General features: G+C 37.0%; 1 protein-coding gene across 1 annotated transcript; it reads left to right on the top strand.

Moving 5' to 3' along the window:
- The first annotated feature begins 461 nt into the window (after positions 1–461).
- Positions 462–3,777, top strand: LOC149176317 (uncharacterized). The gene is made up of 4 exons (XM_089421432.1): positions 462–509; positions 1,080–1,337; positions 1,436–1,663; positions 3,208–3,777. Exons 1-4 carry the CDS (start codon positions 462–464, stop codon positions 3,775–3,777), a joined length of 1,104 nt encoding a protein of 367 aa, XP_089277558.1.
- The last annotated feature ends 13,068 nt before the right edge of the window (positions 3,778–16,845 follow it).

Genomic DNA, 16,845 nt, shown 5'->3' with positions numbered 1-16,845 from the left:
AAAAATGTTTACTACAGAATTTTGGAATTCGAACAAAGTGCTCTTACAACACTTAATTTTGAAATCGGAACAGTTTGTTTGCACTGTAATTTTAACTTTATAATTATAGGATCTTTGGAATTCGAACAAAGTGCTTCTACAATACTGAATTTTGAAATCCGAACAGTTTGCTTGCATTGTGATTTTATATTTATAATTTTAGGATCTCTTGGTTATTATAGTTTGAAATCCGAACAGTTTGCTTGCACTGTTATTTTATCTTCATAATTATGCCGTAAAGCGTTTCTTTTTTACATGAATTGCCCCAGCGGTCGCCGTGTCTTATTGTTCACCGTGGATTTGTGGTGTTAGACGATTGAATGAAGTTCGATCGTTGATCCAAAACTGAAATAAAATTGAACTGAAAAAACGGTTCATGAATTTTCGTCCTTGCCGTTCACCCTAAGATCTCGCTCATGGCAATGGCGGTTAGCAAGGGCACTCTAATGCACGGAGATAAAATAAAGATTGTAAGAGTTGCACAGCCAAGAATCAGTCCACGAACAGGCTTAAAAACCTACACTATATATATTTCAGAATTTTCAAGGACCAGAAAGTCTGCTAAATAGCAGCGGCAAGATGCCTTTGCCACGGAACACATCGAAGCCTCGATACTGTTTCCTCGCAAGCAGAACACCACATCGACCCTGGCAGTGCGCAAAAATACATATGAAAAGAAACAGATGCCACTCAGACCGCCAGCAACGATCAGAGGAAATTTTTATATATGAAATGCATGGCCTTTGCATACTCTGTTCATGTAAGTTTTTGCAGCACTGCCTTTGCATACTCTGTTCATGTAACTTTTTACAGCATGGCCTTTGCATACTCTACTCATGTAACTTTTTGCAGTCCTGCTCATCATCTTAGGTTATTAGTGGACCCTAATAACAGATGCATTTCCTTACCTGGGAAATTGCATTTCACCTGTCTTTTGTGCTACTTCATTGTTTTTCCAGTGATTAGTTATGTAGGAATCTTGTTCTAAGTTCATTCATTTAGCGGAAGCAAGCTAATTGACTTTGTTGTAACATGCACAGAGAAATCTCACCAATGTAAAGTCCAGAAAATGGGGCCTGTGGAAAATTTCTGGTGACCATGAATCCGAGGGGAGAAATGAAGGAAGTTTCCATAAGAGGGTAAATTCAAATGGGGAGACATCTGAAGTTATATCTGCTATTGCACAGGCTTATAATGCTGTAGTGGCCACTATTGTGAGGCCTCCTCCTAATGACCTCAAGGTTGTCAGAGAAGAATGGGCCACCTTTCGCATACAAACTGCTTTTCGAGGACTTTTGGTAACCATTCTTCATGCACGAGCCTCTATAGATTGTATGGTTGGTTGTTTTGAGAGATGATTATTTTCAATCCATTGGCTTTGGTTTGGGTTTTACAGGCCAAGAGGGCACTGCGAGCGCTGAAAGGGTTTGTGAGATTACAAGCATTGTTTCAAGGTCGTCAGGTAAGGAAACAAGCAGCAGTTACCTTGAGGTGCATGCAAGCACTTGTTAGAGTTCAGGCCCGTGTAAGAGCTCACCGTGTTCGGATGTCGACTGAAGGCTTAGCTGTGCAGAAAATGATTGATGAACATCGAATTCGCCAAAACAAACTGCGAGAATCTGAGGTATTTTAACACTCTGGCCACTATGGTTTAGTAGCTTACTCTACCCACACAATAGGTCGGAGTGCCGAATCCTGTGAGTGTCGGATTACCATATGTCAACTGTAGTTTAAGATATATACGAAACCACAAGCAAATCCTAATCATCATCGTGTTTACTCTTATCATGAAAATTTCCTGCACAAACGCTTCAGGCCCCTGTTCTGATCTGTGCTCAGACACCAAACTAGGACTACTCATGAAGAAAAGCAGTTGCCCTTTCTGTAGACTTTTCTTGGCCATATTGCTTTTCACGACCCTTGTGCAGTGGACTAGATCATACCAAATATAGATACTTCTTTATCATAGGTCTGAAACGATCTCGGTTTTTCTTATCAGTTGCTTTTCCTTTGTTTCTAGGTATGCTAAATTTCAGTTTCTGACAATCCCATCACTTATACTACAATAGTAATATCTGTGTGATGTGGAATCACCAGAATAATTCTGATAACCTAAAAAGCTTTTATGTTTTAACTTGCAAAAAACTGGCTCTGTCATGCTTTTCTCCACATATATTTGGAGGAGATTCTGGTTGGAATAGATGTGTAGACTCACTCATATTGTCAAATGATTCTTGTTGTACGCACATGTAAATTTCTGGGTGAAGACTTCACAAATTTGATGATCAATTTATGAATCCGCTCAGGCATTGAAGCAGAGGTGCAGTGATTCGGCCATCCACAATTGCATCGAATACCTTCTGGATGCCCTCTTGGGGTGTTTGGTCTGTCCTCGGAGTCATCATTTTCGTTTTGAGTTTCTCCCGGATAAATTCATACAGAGGAAATAATTTAAAGCCATGGATTAATGTTTTGCAACAAGAGCAGCATGTGACTGTTAGTGCGCTCCGCGTAAGAAAGCACGATTTCTGTAATCTCTTCTTGAAGGTGGGATTCGAACTCTTTTAACTGCTCTACAATTTCAATCTTGTGGAATGCAAGAATGGCGTCAAGAAATGTCTGTTTGAGGGCGGAGACAAGTGCGAGGGAAGGGTTGCAGGGGGGTTCTAAATATGTGTACATTGGAATACCCCTGGCGACCTTAATAAGTTGTTCTTTAATGGATTTAGGAAGATGGCATGCATCTGAAACGCTTGAGGTGACTTCTAACACAACTTTCAGAAGAATTTGTTTCAATTGTCGAAGATCTATTGCCTGGTAGAGAGCGTATAAGTGCGATGTCAGCATGAGTTTCAATATATCCAGAGCTTCTTTAGTATTCAATGGCGAAGTCGTGTTGATATGAAGCGCAAATGGAACTGTACGATGCCAAAATTAGTTTCAATATATCCAGAGCTTCTTCAGTCTTCAATGGCGAAGTCGTGCATCTTAGGTTATCAGTGGACCCTAATAACAGATGCATTTCCTTACCTGGGAAATTGCATTTCACCCGTCTTTTGTGCTACTTCATTGTTTTTCTAGTCATTAGTTATGTAGGAATCTTGTTCTAAGTTCATTCATTTAGCGGAAGAAAGCTTATTGACTTTGTTGTAACATGCACAAAAAAAGCTCACCAATGTAAAGTCCAGAAAATGGGGCCTGTGGAAAATTTCTGGTGACCATGAATCCGAGGGGAGAAATGAAGGAAGTTTCCATAAGAGGGTAAATTCAAACGGGGAGACATCTGAAGTTATATCTGCTGCTGCAGAGGCTTATAATGCTGCAGTGGCCACTATTGTGAGGGCTCCTCCTAAAGACTTCAAGGTTGTCAGAGAAGAATGGGCCGCCATTCGCATACAGACTGCTTTTCGAGGATTTTTGGTAACCATTCTTCATGCACGAGCCTCTATAGATTGTATGGTTAGTTTTTTTGAGATGAGTGTGGAAAGGCCTAATTACATGAACTCTATAGAGTCTGCCAAGGCTAAAATACGCTCATCCAGTGCTCCAAAGATAAGACCCTCATATGATGATCTTCAATTGCAGAAGAAAGTTTCTTCATATAATGCTGAAGTGAAGAGCACAGCGGGTTCAGATTCTTCTCTGCATGCTTGCAAATTGATTCCACCTATGTTGAGATCTGACAAATCATCTACCAAGAGTGGAGAGATTTCTTCCTGTTCTTATGGAGAGTCCTAAAAACCCTTTTATCAATGCTAAGTTTCAGAGTTCTATCTTGTCACTACTAGTGGATGAAGGTTGAAAACTCTGTTGTGAATGGTTTGAGCTATAGTGACCAGCGTTTCATGGGCATTCTTTTGTATCTTTGAACAGAAGTTCAACTTAGCTGCAAAGATTAAGATTTCAGCTTCTAGCTGAATTGTGTCAGATGCTCTTTAGTAGTGGAGAGTAAAATTTTGAGTTCAAAAGCCTGCTCAACTGTTGATTAGCTTCTTGGTTGGTGGCTGTGAGGAGCTAAAAGTTTGGTTTGATCTGGTGATTGGAGACATGGTCAGCTGGATTGCATTTGAGTCTTTGAGGAAGCCACTTACTGGAGAACTGATGTTGGGACTAAAAAATGTCATATTTTCATCCACATTTTTCTTCACTATTCCTTACATTTCATCATCCCATTAACCTTTTATCATATCATTTTCCTAAATACATTTGGGTTTCACCTTCTTATTTTCCATTTTATTCATTTTTGTATTACAAGTGAATTTATGATTAAATATTAGAAAATATACATATTTTTATATATATCTCAAGAATATGTGATTTTTGTGATGTGTAGGAAATATGTGAAGAATTAATTCCAAGAGACTTCTCAAATATCTCCTCTACCATATTAAGGAGATAATTATGCAAGCCTATTCCTAAGGAGAAAATCATGGAGGATTTGGTTGGCATATCTTATCCATATCTCCTCCACCATATTAAGGAGATAATTATGCAAGCCTATTCCTAAGGAGAAAATCATGGAGGATTTGGTTAGCATATCTTATCCAAGATATGTGAGAGATTTGTGGAGGATTCAAAGGGATCATATTTTGTAATAATGGGAAAGTAGTTGAAAATGCTTGAGAGATTTGTGGAGGATTCAAAGGGATCATATCTTGTAATAATGAGAAATTAGTTGAGAGTGCTTGAGAGAATATTGGATATGTAATTATGAGATGGTTATCTTCCTCATGTATATAAGAGAGTGCTCTCTCTTCATTTGGATAATAATGAATAATGGAAAGATTTTCTCATCTTTTATTGTTACGCTTTCATGATTTGTAATTTGATTCTTGTAATATAATTTGAGATAGTTTTATTGTTGTGAGCTCACATATGTTGTTTGTCATTCAATGCTTCACATGTTGTAATTGTATTTCCCTTATGCAATTTCCTGCTTTCCTAGTTAGTGTTTCAATGCCTTTCTAGATTAATTTGATTTCAGTAATTTAGATTAGATTAGATTAGTTCCACTTCAGTCCTGCATATATAGTGCATGTGTCTCGTAAGTCTACGAACCTTGGATTGAAAAATTAAATAGTTGGGAAAATACTACAACAGAATTAAATGATAATATTTTCACCCAACATTTTGGCGCCGTTTCCGGGGAGGCACGATGGATTGAAGTTTAGTTTGATTTTTCATGCAAGTGTGTTTAGACATGTTCCTAACTCCGAGGTGTTAAGGTAGTAAGACGTGGGGAACAACCTACGCATCGCATTCGAGATACCGTAACGGGTTCGGCCTCTTATGGATCAGGGCATGTAGGGTGTGTTTACATTTATGCAAGTGTGAATTTCAATTTTTGCAAGTGTGTTTGATTTTCGCAACTGTGAAGAGTGTTTGATGAATTCATGGTTTATGGTTGTAGTTGAAGAATTAGATTACTCAATTAATGAGCAGTCCTTGTAAGAGGGTTTAATTGAGTATTGAATTCAAGATTATTTCTGTGGTCCTTTAGTTTTTAATTCAATTTTTAGTGTGCTGATTTGGAAGAGTTTTTGTGAACTAAAACCTTGTAAAAGGATTAAAAACTCAGACAATTATTAGCACTTTGTTTTTAGAATCTCTTTCAACATGGTTTTATAATGAGTGTCAGCTTGGAACTACTCACTTAAATCATTGCAGAAGTCGGAATCTCCTCTTCCCTGGAAAATGAGATCTTGACAAGAATTGAAAGTTTAACTACTCCCCAAGAAATAAACGAAGATTCAACATTTGAAGAATCCTGTGTATCTGATGGCGAACAATCATTCGAACAGGAATTCAAGGAAGAATAACAGCAGATCGGAGAAGAAGAAGAGGAGTTACAACATGATCTAGGTGAGAGAAACTGTGCCTATCAAAGCTTTATCGAACAATGGTTCCAGGTAAGTACTAGATTAGATTCATCTTTTTATTTTTTAGTTGATTTGCAGTTACAGCAACTAGACTCATTCACTCTCGAATATTTTCATCCATCATTTAAAAAATTGCTACTGGATATATTGTTGTTATTGCTACGTGAATGGCTTCATTGGAAGTTTAATTACACGTAACTAATTTTTTTTTCTAATTAGTATAGAGTAGGTAGGCTTTCATTTTTAGTTTTTGCTTTCATTTTCAGTTTTGCTTAGAATAAGTATGCTCTCCTCCGCGCTTAGTGCGATCGTGAGGATCAGAAAATAGGGATGATTTAGACTAATTTCAGGAATAAATAAATTCATGTTTTGCAATATGCTTCATCAAAAACATCTTTCAATATGCAAATCATTGTGTCCATTTCTCAACATTTCTCAATGAATTTTGGTGGCAACGCTTCACCAGGCCTTGCTACGGCAGGGCAGAGATGTGCGTATCTTACTGGCACAGAAGAAACCATTGCTTCTGCTGCATAATAAACTTGGAATTCAATCACTGCACCTACACATTTAAAACAATTTTTGTCATAGCGTTCTCATACATATGCCTCGGGACTGAGACTTGGGGATTGCAGGTTATTTGTGCAAATCGAAAAAATGTAAACGAATTGTCAATACAAAAATGGAAAAGATGCCCTCCGCCATCGCAACTCCCTCAGCAACGCCCACAAAATCCTCCAAATCATAAATTAAAAATCCGACTCTTTGTCCAGAAAATCAGGAAACGATAATACAAATTCCAATTTTGTAGGAACAAATCACTGCACGATAAGTTAAATCGGATTTTTCTATCACTAAATCAAATATCGAGGAGGCAGTTACTCCAAATCTTCCTACATGCAAGGATTTGATTCCCTTGCCTCAGATTGGAAGCTGAATCGACGCCCATGTGGCTCTGACTCCCGATAATCTTGAGCTTGTAACATATTTCTGTTTTTCGGCCAACAGTTCTGCCACCACAGTCATGAACCAGGCAATAATGGAGTGAAAGACAAAGATGAATCTGTCATGCCTGGTGGGAGCAATAAAAAACGCTAAATATCAAAGCAGCATTTCTTTCCACGCCATTATGTCTATAGCTCTTAACAAATTCTGCAAATTAGATCACAATGGCTGAATCCTGAGGGAATGTTGTCATCACAGATGTAAGTCAAGATACACTATGGCTAGGTTTCCAGTCCCTTGCAAAATTCGAACTTGGACATGGAACTACTCAAAACAAATTATTAGCTGAACATGTTGATGGATTTCCTTTATCATTGTTCGTGTGTCTTGACCATGGCGTTGTTTTTTATTTTTTCGATTGTGGAGGCGAAGTTGCTTATTTGCCAAAACGCGAGGAATCGCTCATGACTAAGACACAGTTATCACAACGAAAATCGTGCATGGGTGCAACTGTATTCTTTGGAGGACGAGGGACAATTGCTGCGTCTTTTAATAAATCTTCTCTTTTACAAAAAGAGAAATGTAGTAGCTGCAGCAGCCTCCTCATACAGAGGCGAGTCTCCGAGCGAGATGGAGAGAGAAGGATTTCAAGAGAAAATTTTGAAGGTAAAGACGATGACGACGATGATATGGATGGCTATGATGCATGTATAAATTTGTTTTGAAAGCTGCAGCACCTGGCTTCAACGTCAGAAGAGAAAGAGGATTCTTAACGAGAGTCATATAAAAGCATCTGCGGATTTGGCAACAGTGGCAGGGTTAAATTCCACTACTGTGCTTTGTGAGATAGTCGATAATGCTGTTTCAATGGCTCGCTTGCTAAGGTTGCGAGAATTTTCAAAGGAACACAATTTACCACTTATATCTATTTCTGCACCTTAATATTTCTGATCTCATTGCAGATTTATATTGTCATCGCATTCGATGTTCCATAAAACTTTTGATGTAGTATTAGACCCTGGCATGATCACAGAATTTATTCTGATGCAAGTTACAGAAATGTGGTTCACGTGGAAACCTGGAGAGAAGGATAATCGACCTATTTTGAAGGAGGGGAAAAACAGTTCGATGCATTCAAAAGTTGCGGCCATGGATGGTAAAAGATATGCCTAAAATGTTAGTCTCTTGTCATGGGTGAAGGTTAGTTTAGTTCGAATTTTCGAATGGTAAAGGTTAGATTAATTACAATTTTAGTTTTACATTAGTTTAAATAAAAAATAAAAATAATGTTTTTGATTTATTTGTTGGTTAAAATAATTAAAAAATGGACATTTCATAAATTCCTGAAAAATGAGCTAATTTGTTTTTAAGTCACTTCATACAGCAATGATCGATGGAGATGGCACACAAAGGTGACAATTTTTATGCAGGAATGGTGCTAAGAATTGAATACAATCTAATGCAAAAGTGATTTTTCGAAATCACAATGAAACATGCATCATTGGACGCTTGAAGGAACTAATTCTTCACTGCACATATCATGACATTTTCTACTACACAAAGATCCTTTTGCGTCATGTCTACTCACCTTTTTCCTTCCAAGCGCCTAAATCATCCCTATGTTGCAGCCATCTTCCATTACCTTATCTTTCACGACTTCATGCACGCCTATTTTTCTGAATCGCATACATTCCTTTTCAGTTTATTTTTGCCTTCTAGTTTTCCTTTTGAATAAAACTCATTCCCTTTCCATGATTACATTGCCTTGTTTTCCTCGCCATGATGATCCACACTGCTTGTCTGTGAGTTCTTTCCATTTATAGTCCTACCAAATCTTTTTGTACAAACTCGCATTGACTGATGTGGGATTCCTTAAGGCCCACCTTTCAACAAGTCTTGCCCCATCGACATCAGCACCTTATCTGGGAAATAGACTAGAGTTCTTTTTGAGTACCTAGAGGCTTGCATGCCTTAATGGCAAGTTCTCTCGCTGACGATCATGGGAATACATCAATGTCCCTTGATCTTCAGATCTTGCAAATGGCTCGACGTCAACCCCTTTATTCGCATTTCGCAAGATGTACTCGGGTACCTTGGCACTCATAGACATCAATGGTGAGTTGCCTCGCATTGGTTAACAGCATGCATCAATGGCCGGTAATCCAATGATTTCTTTTCATGCTCGACATCAACATATTCTTTCGCATGATTAGAATTGTACCAAGAAGTTTAGTAGCAGGTGAAGACTATACACTTTTTCACGACTCCCTCAACAGTTATAGTAGCATGAATTCTGATCTATGAGAGTACCACAGTTCCACTTTTAGCGTTTATCTTTTCCATGATTCAGCATCAGCAGTTCAGAGTCCTTCATTTCCCAGGATCTATTTAAAACAACATCAGTCACATTTTCCTAATCCAGCAACAACATCAGCTACATTCCTATTGCATAGTTCATCATTCTTGGGTAAGTAGAGGTATGTTGTTTTCTAATCTTTAATCATGCAACTCCTTATATGTTAACTTGAATATTTTGGAAAATTCCGTCACCATGCTACATTTCCTTTCATGAGCCATCTCAAGTTGCATGAGGACATGCAACCAATTCAGTTGGGGGGGGGGGGGTAAGAACTATATTCACTACCATGATTCCATTTCTTCACCACTATCACTCCATTTTGTCACATTTTCCTGATCTAGCAACAACAACAGCTACATTGCTATTGCATAGTTCATCATTCTTGGGTAAGTAGAGGTATGTTGTTTTCTAATCTTTAATCATGCAATTCCTTATATGCTAACTTGAATATTTTGGAAAATTCCCTCACCATGCTACATTTCCTTTCATGAGCCATGTCAAGTTGCATGGGGACATGCAACCAATTCAGTTGGGGGGGGGGGGGGGGGGGGGGGGGGGGAGGGGGAAGAACTATATTCACTACCATGATTCCATTTCTTCACCACTATCACTCCAATTTTCTCATTTACCATTCACCAACATTTATTTTCCAATAATACTTTGTTGCACTTTGTTTCATACGCAATATTGGCATGCTTCATTAATATTACAAAAGGGCTTTCTTATGCACATTATGATTTCCAGTGAGTGTTTACATTATTATTGAAGAAAAGAGAACAGAAAACGAAATGAATGTTGTTAACACAAGAACCAACATTCTTTGTATTCATGGTTGTCACACAAGAACCAACCATAAGAAAATGTAAGTTGTTACTCATGTCTTTCACATATCCTGGAAACGTTCATTATTAAAAGACATCATCATGTAAAGCCAAAGTTCAAGATGCCAAATGTTCTTAAAGAGACCCATTCATGGTTACATGAGGACATAGAACAAGTTCAGTTGGGGAGGATGTTGGGACTCAGAAATGTCATATTTTCATCCACCTTTTTCTTCACTATTCCTTACATTTCATCATCCCATTAACCTTTTATCATATCATTTTCATAAATACATTTGGGTTTCACCTTCTTATTTTCCATTTTATTCATTTTTGTATTACAAGTGAATTTATGATTAAATATTAGAAAATATACATATTTTTATATATATCTCAAGAATATGTGAGTTTTGTGATGTGTAGGAAATATGTGAAGAATTAATTCCAAGAGACTTCTCAAATATCTCCTACACCATATTAAGGAGATAATTATGCAAGCCTATTTCTAAGGAGAAAATCATGGAGGATTTGGTTGGCATATCTTATCCATATCTCCTCCACCATATTAAGGAGATAATTATGCAAGCCTATTCCTAAGGAGAAAATCATGGAGGATTTGGTTAGCATATCTTATCCAAGATATGTGAGAGATTTGTGGAGGATTCAAAGGGATCATATTTTTGTAATAATGGGAAAGTAGTTGAAAATGCTTGAGAGATTTGTGAAGAATTCAAAGGGATCATATCTTGTAATAATGGGAAATTAGTTGAGAGTGCTTGAGAGAATATTGGATATGTAATTATGAGATGGTTATCATCCTCATGTATATAAGAGAGTGCTCTCTCTTCATTTGGATAATAATGAATAATGGAAAGAGTTTTTCATCTTTTATTGTTATGCTTTCATGATTTGTAATTTGATTCTTGTAATATAATTTGAGATAGTTTTATTGTTGTGAGCTCACATATGTTGTTTGATTCAATTCTTCACATGTTGTAATTGTTTTTCCCTTATGCAATTTCCTGCTTTCCTAGTTAGTGTTTCAATGCCTTTCTAGATTAATTTGATTTCAGTAATTTAGATTAGATTAGATTAGTTCCACTTCAGTTCTGCATATATAGTGCATGTGTCTCGTAAGTCTATGAACCTCGGATTGACAAATTAAATAGTTGGGCAAATACTAAAATAGAATTAAACGATAATATTTTCACCCAACAACTGTGTTTAAGGGAAAAAACAAATCTATAGCAGAAGCAAAAGAGCATGAATTTTCAACTAAGCTTCTGGTTGTTATCTTAGCTGGCCTTGCAGATTCAAGGCATAATGGGAGTATTTCTTTACAGAAGCCAAACAAAGATAACTGGGATATATCAAAACATTCTCGGCTGTATTCCTGCAGGCATATTGATGGTACTGTATGAGTAAGGAGTGTGTACACTTTAAGTTAGTGATTTGAGATGGGATTTCTTTAATAATGACGTTATTGGGCTTCTTGCCCAGTTTAATACTGTGTAAAGATTTCAAGTTGGAATGAGATTCTATATATATATCTAATGCTTATATGTTTTCTTTCTACATTTTTTTGAACTTTATAATACAATTGTAATGATCTTATGGTCAGTTGTAGTTCATCCAGGCTAAATAATTGTATTTTGGTGTTAGCATTCTTAGGTTCTTAGTTATCCCTCCAGTCTTTCCATATATTAGCTGATGCTTCTATATAAGCAATGAATTTTTGATCTGAACACAAATGTGCTCCCTCTTCGGATTCCTGTAATTTCACTGTCAAAAAAAGTGATGTTGGGAAACAAGTACCAAAAAAGATATAATTTAAGAGAGATGTTCAGCAATCCATGACATTTTTCAGGTATTTACTCAGAAATGCCTATAATTAGGCTTGCTTGAGGATGCTTCTGATTTGTGTAGGAATGTGATATAATTGGTTTATTTGTAATAACGTTATATTGATTGATCAACTCGTATTTTTATTCATTTTCTGGCATCCCACATACTTAGCCCAAGCCTTTCATTGTATAACTTGACATTGATTGTATAGGTATATAGTAAAGATTATTTCAAAACTAAATACAAAATAATTTATTTATTATCTTATAATTATTTAAACAATTAAAAAATATTATATAAAAAAACGCTGGTAAACAACTACTCTGACTCCAATATGACCTATATCTCATCAATTTTTAGGCTTGGGAAACGGTCCTTATATGGGCTTGTGTATTTTCAATTTTGCAATATCACCAATTATAACTCGATCTGGTACACCATTCACCATCTAAATTTGTTGCGGACAACGTCGACCAAAAAAGGGATCTCAGTCTGAGAGGTAAGCTTCCTGAAAATCTCAACTAGCTCAAATCTTCAACTACCATGTTCCTGCAACAATAGAATGGATTCACTGGAATGCTCCCCAGTCTCAATGGGTTCTTAATCTGCAAGTGACTTTTCTGAATGGCAATAATTTCGATGACATCCTCATTTTTTTAAAACATTTAAACAACAATCTGCGCACATTCATATAAGTTTGTAGGGCTTATTAAATGCATTGCTTTGCCTAGTTGGCAGAAGTAAGAACTGCGTTGTGGAGCCACACATAGCCCATTAATTACTTTGAAGTTGAATAACATTTCCCCTCTGAGCATTATCTTGATTCCAAGGTGGGTATGGTGTTCAAGGATTCTACAATGATTATGCCTGTTTTCTGTCATGCTTTTCTCCACAGATATTTGGAGGAGATTCTGGTTGGAATAGATGTGTAGACTCACTCATATTGTCAAATGACTCTTGTTGTACGCACATGTAAATTTCTGAGTGCAGACTTCACAAATTTGATGATCAATTTATGAATCCGCTCAGGCACTGAAGCAGAGGTGCAGTGATTCGGCCATCCACAATTGCATCGAATACCTTCTGGATGCCCTCTTGGGGTGTTTGGTCTGTCCTCGGAGTCATCATTTTAGTTTTGAGTTTCTCCCGGATAAATTCATACAGAGGAAATAATTTAGAGCCATGGATTAATGTTTTGCAACAGGAGCAACATGTGACTGTTAGTGCGCTCCGCGTAAGGAAGCACGATTTCTGTAATCTCTTCTTGAAGGTGGGATTCAAACTCTTTTAACTGCTCTACAATTTCAATCTTGTGGAATGCAAGAATGGCGTCAAGAAATGTTTGTTTGAGGGCGGAGACAAGTGCGAGGGAAGGGTTGCAGGGGGGTTATAAATATGTGTACATTGGAATACCCCTGGTGACCTTAATAAGTTGTTCTTTAATGGATTTAGGAAGATGGCATGCATCTGAAACGCTTGAGGTGACTTCTAACACAACTTTCAGAAGAATTTGTTTCAATTGTCGAAGATCTATTGCTTGGTAGAGAGCATATAAGTGCGTTGTCAGCATGAGTTTCAATATATCCAGAGCTTATTTAGTATTCAATGGTGAAGTCATGTTGATATGAAGCGCAAATGGAACTGTACGATGCCAAAATTAGTTTCAATATATCCAGAGCTTCTTCAGTCTTCAAAGGAAAAGTCGTGCATCTTAGGTTATCAGTGGGCCCTAATAACAGATGCATTTCCTTACCTTGGAAATTGCATTTCACCTGTCTTTTGTGCTACTTCATTATTTTTCCAGTCATTAGTTATGTAGGAATCTTGTTCTAAGTTCATTCATTTAGCGGAAGCAAGCTTATTGACTTTGCTGTAACATGCACAGAAAAAGCTCACCAATGTAAAGTCCAGAAAATGGGGCCTGTGGAAAATTTCTGGTGACCATGAATCCAAGGGGAGAAATGAAGGAAGTTTCCATAAGAGGGTAAATTCAAACGGGGAGACATCTGAAGTTATATCTGCTACTGTAGAGGCTTATAATGCTGCAGTGGCCACTATTGTGAGGGCTCCTCCTAAAGACTTCAAGGTTGTCAGAGAAGAATGGGCCGCCATTCGCATACAAACTGCTTTTCGAGGATTTTTGGTAACCATTCTTCATGCACGAGCCTCTATAGATTGTATGGTTGGTTGTTTTGAGAGATGATTATTTTCAATCCATTGGCTTTGGTTTGGGTTTTATAGGCCAGGAGGGCACTGCGAGCGCTGAAAGGGTTTGTGAGATTACAAGCATTGTTTCGAGGTCGTCAGGTAAGGAAACAAGTAGCAGTTACCTTGAGGTGCATGCAAGCACTTGTTAGAGTTCAAGCCCGTGTAAGAGCTCGCCATGTTCGGATGTTGACTGAAGGCTTAGCTGTGCAGAAAATGATTGATGAACATCAAATTCGCCAAAACAAATTTTCATTTAGTGGCTTAAGTATTGCAATTATATATATGTATATCTATTTTTGACCTTATGGGATTTTTGGTGTATTGGATAACTTTCAGTGAATTTGGCAATGTGTTAGACAATATTACTGCAGGGTATTTCGTATGGTTCTATTCCTTCTTGATTTTGATTGGAAGTTGCAGAGGGTGCGCTAACACAGTTTTGACGGTTTAGTGAATTTGGCAATTTGTCAAACAATATTACTTCAGGGTGTTTCTTATGGTTCTGTTCCTTCTTGACTTTGATTGGAAGTTGAAGACAATACGCTAACATGGTTTTCAGGTAATGCTATGCATCTCTTCTACTAGCAGAGAAATGAACCTTTGTTTCTGTATGGAAGGGCAGGTTTCTGCCTTGTCTTGGTGTGGTTTTCGGATAATTATATGTTGAAGTTTCTCTTGATTATAGCCATACTCAAGTCATTGTTTGTCTGATTTGGTGAATATATAGTATTTGGGTAAATCTCTGGTAAATGGGCTTCCACTTCATTTGTGGACTTCTAGGTTCTATATTAGACCATGTGAAAGGAGGTAGAACACCATGTAATTCTTACTTCCCAATGTCAATAATGGACATACAAGTCCCATCATCAAACATTTATCTCAGATTCAGAAAGAGCATGATGATACGTTGCTAATAAAACAATGTAACTGTATTTTTCTGCTTTGGCAGTCTTTTTGTCATTCTTGGAGGCAATTAAAAGACAATGAATCGTTCTTCTGTGTTTTAAATTTCTAAACTATGTTCCTGTTTGTTATAACAAGTTACTTGCCAATTGCAGTGATGGAAACAGCCACATTGCTAACTTCCAATTGCAGTGATGGAAACAGGTACATTGCTAACTCTTGGTTTGCTCAACCTGCTCCAAAAGATCATCCATGGTGCTCCATGCCAAACCATGCTATGACTCCCCATATCTCTGGGACTACAATAGATGGCCAGGTGTCTGATTTCATCCAATTTCACCCCTTTGTTTCAAGCAATTTCTTTGATTGACAAATGTACCTCATAAATAATTCAAAAAGTCAATTATATTGCATCATGGTCCATTGCACAAAGCTTTAATGCTATCATTAATTCATCATTTTTGTCATCTTTGGAAGTAGAAAATAGGAATCATAAAAAGTACAGAGATATTCTTGAGAGTTTTTTGACTAACTGTTCATAAAATCTCTACTTCAGATAATGTATGCAGCTGGAACGCAGGATATTCTAGACAGATACTTCAAGGGAGAAGATTTTCCTTTGCAGAATTATATTGTGAAGGAAAGAAAGTTGGCCAGTCAATACCTATAAACAATTCATGCTGGATGCTAAAGCAGATGATTCATCTTGTTGAAGGCTGCTTTATCTGGAATAACAAGCAAGAGCCAGAGCAGAGCTCGCTTCCCTCGAATAAAACAGTGCATCAAATATTGAACTGTCAAATACATTCCTGAAACCAATGATGCTTCAAAGCATTATGCAGGAATGAATAATAGAAGATTAGCATGAAGCTCATTCCTCTATATTATATCTTTCTGCCGAATTGAATCTTTGTACATTTTTCTTTGAATCTATTTTTTTAAATTGCTATCACTTCTTCATGCAATATCGACTTTGTTTGACCAGCTACAATCATGACAGCTGGCTCATGCCTAGAAACAAAGGTGCACACATCCCCCATAGACAATAAGGGCTTGCCCACTACACTCAATGAATTGCAAGCACATTCAGGTCAAGATCCAGAGCAGATGAGAAGTACATTCTATCTGGTAATGAATTACCGATCCACATTAACATGAAAAATAAATCTTAAGGCATCTTGATTGTTTCTTTTTATATATTAACACACACAAGACCTTAGGTAGGAAGAAACAGTCAAACTTGAGGTGAAAAGTGGGTGGCTGGCTTGTTGAAGTTGTTGATTGCCGGCAAGAACCTGCTGCCTCTCTAACCATAGCAGCTAGATTCTTTTAATGTCTTAAAAAAAACCAATGGATGCAACTTTGCGAGAGAAAAATGGCATTGCCACAGTAATATAAATCATAGCAAAGATCTTCATATATATATATATATATATATATATATATATATATATATATATCTATATATATATATATAACGAGTATGTACTATAGAGATTTATTTATCTCAATGATAACTTGAGATTCTTCCAGTTATGACAAAAGCATAAAATATTTAAAACAGAGCATGGACTATAGAAATTTATCTGAATGATAATTTGAGATTCTTATCCCACGCTGCAAAAAAAACAAGGTTCATACCATGTCAGTGTATGCAAATGAAAAATTAATAGATCACTGTCCATTCACATGTCGCTATTCTTCCACAAACTATTATTATTTACAAAACATCCATTTTTAGAATACACATAACTAACTATTGCAATTGTAACTCATTATCATCCACCCTTGCTTTCAACAATGTCCATTCACATGTCCCTATTCTTCCCCACTCTATGCCTTACGG

Source organism: Pinus tabuliformis, chromosome 4_1 (genome assembly GCF_031772625.1).
Source record: "Pinus tabuliformis cultivar Carrire ecotype Pingquan chromosome 4_1, CPIR1, whole genome shotgun sequence".
NCBI lineage: Eukaryota > Viridiplantae > Streptophyta > Pinopsida > Pinales > Pinaceae > Pinus > Pinus tabuliformis.
This window is presented reverse-complemented; position numbering and strand designations above follow the sequence as displayed.